Raw genomic sequence first — 3,004 nt, 5'->3', positions numbered from 1 at the left:
ATTGACTTGTTTAATTCTTCCAAAGCATCTGTCTCTGGCACTAAACCTCAAAGGGCTAAAAATGATCCTCTATCTCCTGTTCACTCACCTTCAAATCTTGTCCTGGATGCAATCTTGGACGAACTACGTGCCCTCAAACCTTTCGTAAATGCCAGCAACAAAAAACTTCAATTAATTGAGGATAGATGGATTAATATGGAAGGCAACGCACACCGGAAGCGCCTCTCCAGAGGAGCGTGAGGGAAAACCGGAGGGCTGTTAAAAAGAGTTGCTTGCAGCCGTATAGAAAACCGTCAAGATGTTTTATGCCCATTTGCTTATGAGTAAGCGTGGCCCCTTGGCTAAAATATGGCTGGCCGCTCACTGGGATAAGAAGCTCACCAAAGCTCACGTGTTCGAATGCAATTTAGAGACTACTATTGAAAAGATACTCTCACCAAAGGTCACTATTGCTCTGCGTACATCTGGACACCTGCTACTAGGAGTTGTAAGAATCTACCACAGAAAAGCAAAATACCTTTTGGCTGATTGTAGTGAAGCGTTTCTGAAAATGAAGATGGCTTTTCGTCCAGGTGTAGTTGATCTTCCTGGAGATAATCTGGAAGCCACCTACAATGCCATAACCCTGCCTGAAGAGTTTCATGAATTTGAAATGAAGCTTCCTGACGTAAATGCCATTGATGTTGCCGAACACTTTGCATTGAATCAGAGCAAAGTTGAAGATATCACACTTAGAGAAGCTTATGGTGGAGACATTCTGCATGATGGTAGCTTTGGTGACGAGACGGAAATATTGAGACACAACAATATATTTGATGACAGCCTAAGCATGAGTGCAGCTAGTCTTTTTCCTGAGAACAGTTCTGCAAGCCTTGCAGGCGATAAAGAAGTTACGGATAATGACAGAGAAGTATTTAATCTGGATGGATTTGGAGATGAAGGGGTAGCTGTCGACATGCTTGATAAATTGCTGAATGCTGAACAAGATACACTTATGGAAGGCGTTATGGATATGAGCAAAGAGATTCCTTTACCACCTGTACCTATTGAGGATGACAACAATGCCATGGAATCAGAAGTCCTTGCACCTGCTGCTTCAGCAAAAAAAACAACAATGTTAAACGAAACAACTCTGCTTCCAAATGAAGAAGATGGATTTGCACTTGAGCCTATTAATACTACTGTTCCAGTAGAAAAGAAAAAAAACAAGAGAAAGAGGAAGCTTCTTGTTGATACGGTGAAAGAACTTAGTAGCAATACAATGAAAAAGCAGCTGACTGATTACCTTGACACAATCACCAATGTGGATATTGCACCCCCTACAAGGAAATTGATGATCTGGAAAGAGATTGGAGGCGTGGAAAGCCTTTTGTCCAGGCCGTCACAGAGTCTGATTCATGCCAAGCTTCAAACGTTATTTACTCGATGTCTGATACCACATAGTCTCAAAGAGCATAACAGAGGAGAAGAACTGGAACCCGAAAGAGAACATTTAAGAAAACAGGATTTGCCAGATATGCCAATTTTAGAAGAGTCAAGCCGTCTTCAGGAATCTAAACTGTCAGAAACTTGCAAGACAAGTGTAGCTGAATCACCAATATTGCAAGTCCAGACAGACGAAGCTCATGAATTGAATAATGCTGGTGAAATGCTACAACCCGTTGACACTGGGATATCTGACACCTCTTTATTAATCAGCTCAGCAGAACAAGAAAAGGAGAAGCACTTTGCTGAATCAGCTCCAACACTTGGCATTTATGAGGATGCCATGGAGTGTGAACAGGACAACGAGGAAAGAAGGTGGAACAAAAGAACAAGTCAAATATTAAGCATGTTACGTGATATGAACAAAAAAGGAGTGACATCGTTCAGTTTGCTGAAGCTCTGCGAGGGCCATAACCGTAAGCAAGCTTCCGCCACCTTCTACAGCTTCCTAGTCCTCAAGAAACGTCTGGCCCTGGAGCTAGAGCAGCGTGCTCCCTACGCTGATATCATTGCCACACCAGGACCAAGATTCAGCACTGTCTGATGAGCGTGGAGAAAGAGTAACACTTTCAACGTACAGGATTGTCATAAATATAAACCTACATACACTGCATCACCTTTTTTACGTACCTTTTGTGCATTATTCATCTATTGAGCCTTCACTGAAGTAAGATTGGTCTTATCCTCGTTTTAAAGGTTTGATTTACTTTTATATAAAGCTCTGCCTTCAGAGCGTGATAAGAACTGCTGCTATTCCAGTCCCTCACCCATAGCGAGTAAAAGGTATGTTAAAGAGCTTGTAATTCCAGCTGTCTATAAATGTCCCCCAGTAGTAGTACCGCCATACTGCATGTATACATCTAATTTTGAAACCTGCAAAGAGCGTGTAAAAGCCGAAAACAACTAATGACACTTTGTATGTTAGCTGATGATGTAGACACTTGTAATACATAAAACTGTCCCATTCTCATAATTTACATTTAATGTCGATGCTAACTTCAGCATTCACAAAACCTTACAGTTGGCTTATTTCTGATTTAGTATGACCAACAGCCCGTGGCAAGACATGAAACGTATTATAATTATATTGAACAAAAAGAGACGAAGCACTGTAATGGTTTCATTTGCTAGGTTTGATTTTCATTTAGATGTGGCATCTTTCAAAAAAGCAAGTGACCATCTTGTGCTTTTTTTTTTATATTTGTCTTGGGACAACATTGTCAGTGTTGAGTCAACTTTACTGAAACGTTAAAATGTAACTTGCATCATTCTTTTTTTATTCAACTCCAAAATATAAATAGTGTACATTTGTGTTTAGCATTAAATTATATATTAAATTATATGTATAAAATACTAAAAAAAAAAAAAAGAAAAAAAAAAATATATATATATATGGAAGGCAACATAACTGAAATGGAACAACATGTGGGCCAAATTCAGGACGTAGCACTCAAAATTCCTCTGCTGGAGCAAGAAATACAAAAGCTTAAACTCCACACAGAGGACCTGGAAAATCATA

At 39.7% G+C, this 3,004-nt stretch overlaps 1 protein-coding gene across 1 annotated transcript; it reads left to right on the top strand.

Moving 5' to 3' along the window:
• Positions 1 to 253: 253 nt before the first annotated feature.
• LOC146802519 (double-strand-break repair protein rad21-like protein 1) lies at positions 254 to 2,526 on the top strand. Its single transcript, XM_085620444.1, has one exon. It carries the CDS (start codon positions 299 to 301, stop codon positions 2,027 to 2,029), a length of 1,731 nt encoding a protein of 576 aa, XP_085476570.1. The 5' UTR covers positions 254 to 298; the 3' UTR covers positions 2,030 to 2,526.
• Positions 2,527 to 3,004: the final 478 nt, after the last annotated feature.

This window comes from Triturus cristatus, chromosome 8, assembly GCF_964204655.1.
Source record: "Triturus cristatus chromosome 8, aTriCri1.1, whole genome shotgun sequence".
NCBI classification, from domain to species: Eukaryota; Metazoa; Chordata; class Amphibia; order Caudata; family Salamandridae; genus Triturus; species Triturus cristatus.
Note: the sequence above shows the minus strand (reverse complement) of the source record. Positions and strands in the feature narration are given on the sequence as shown.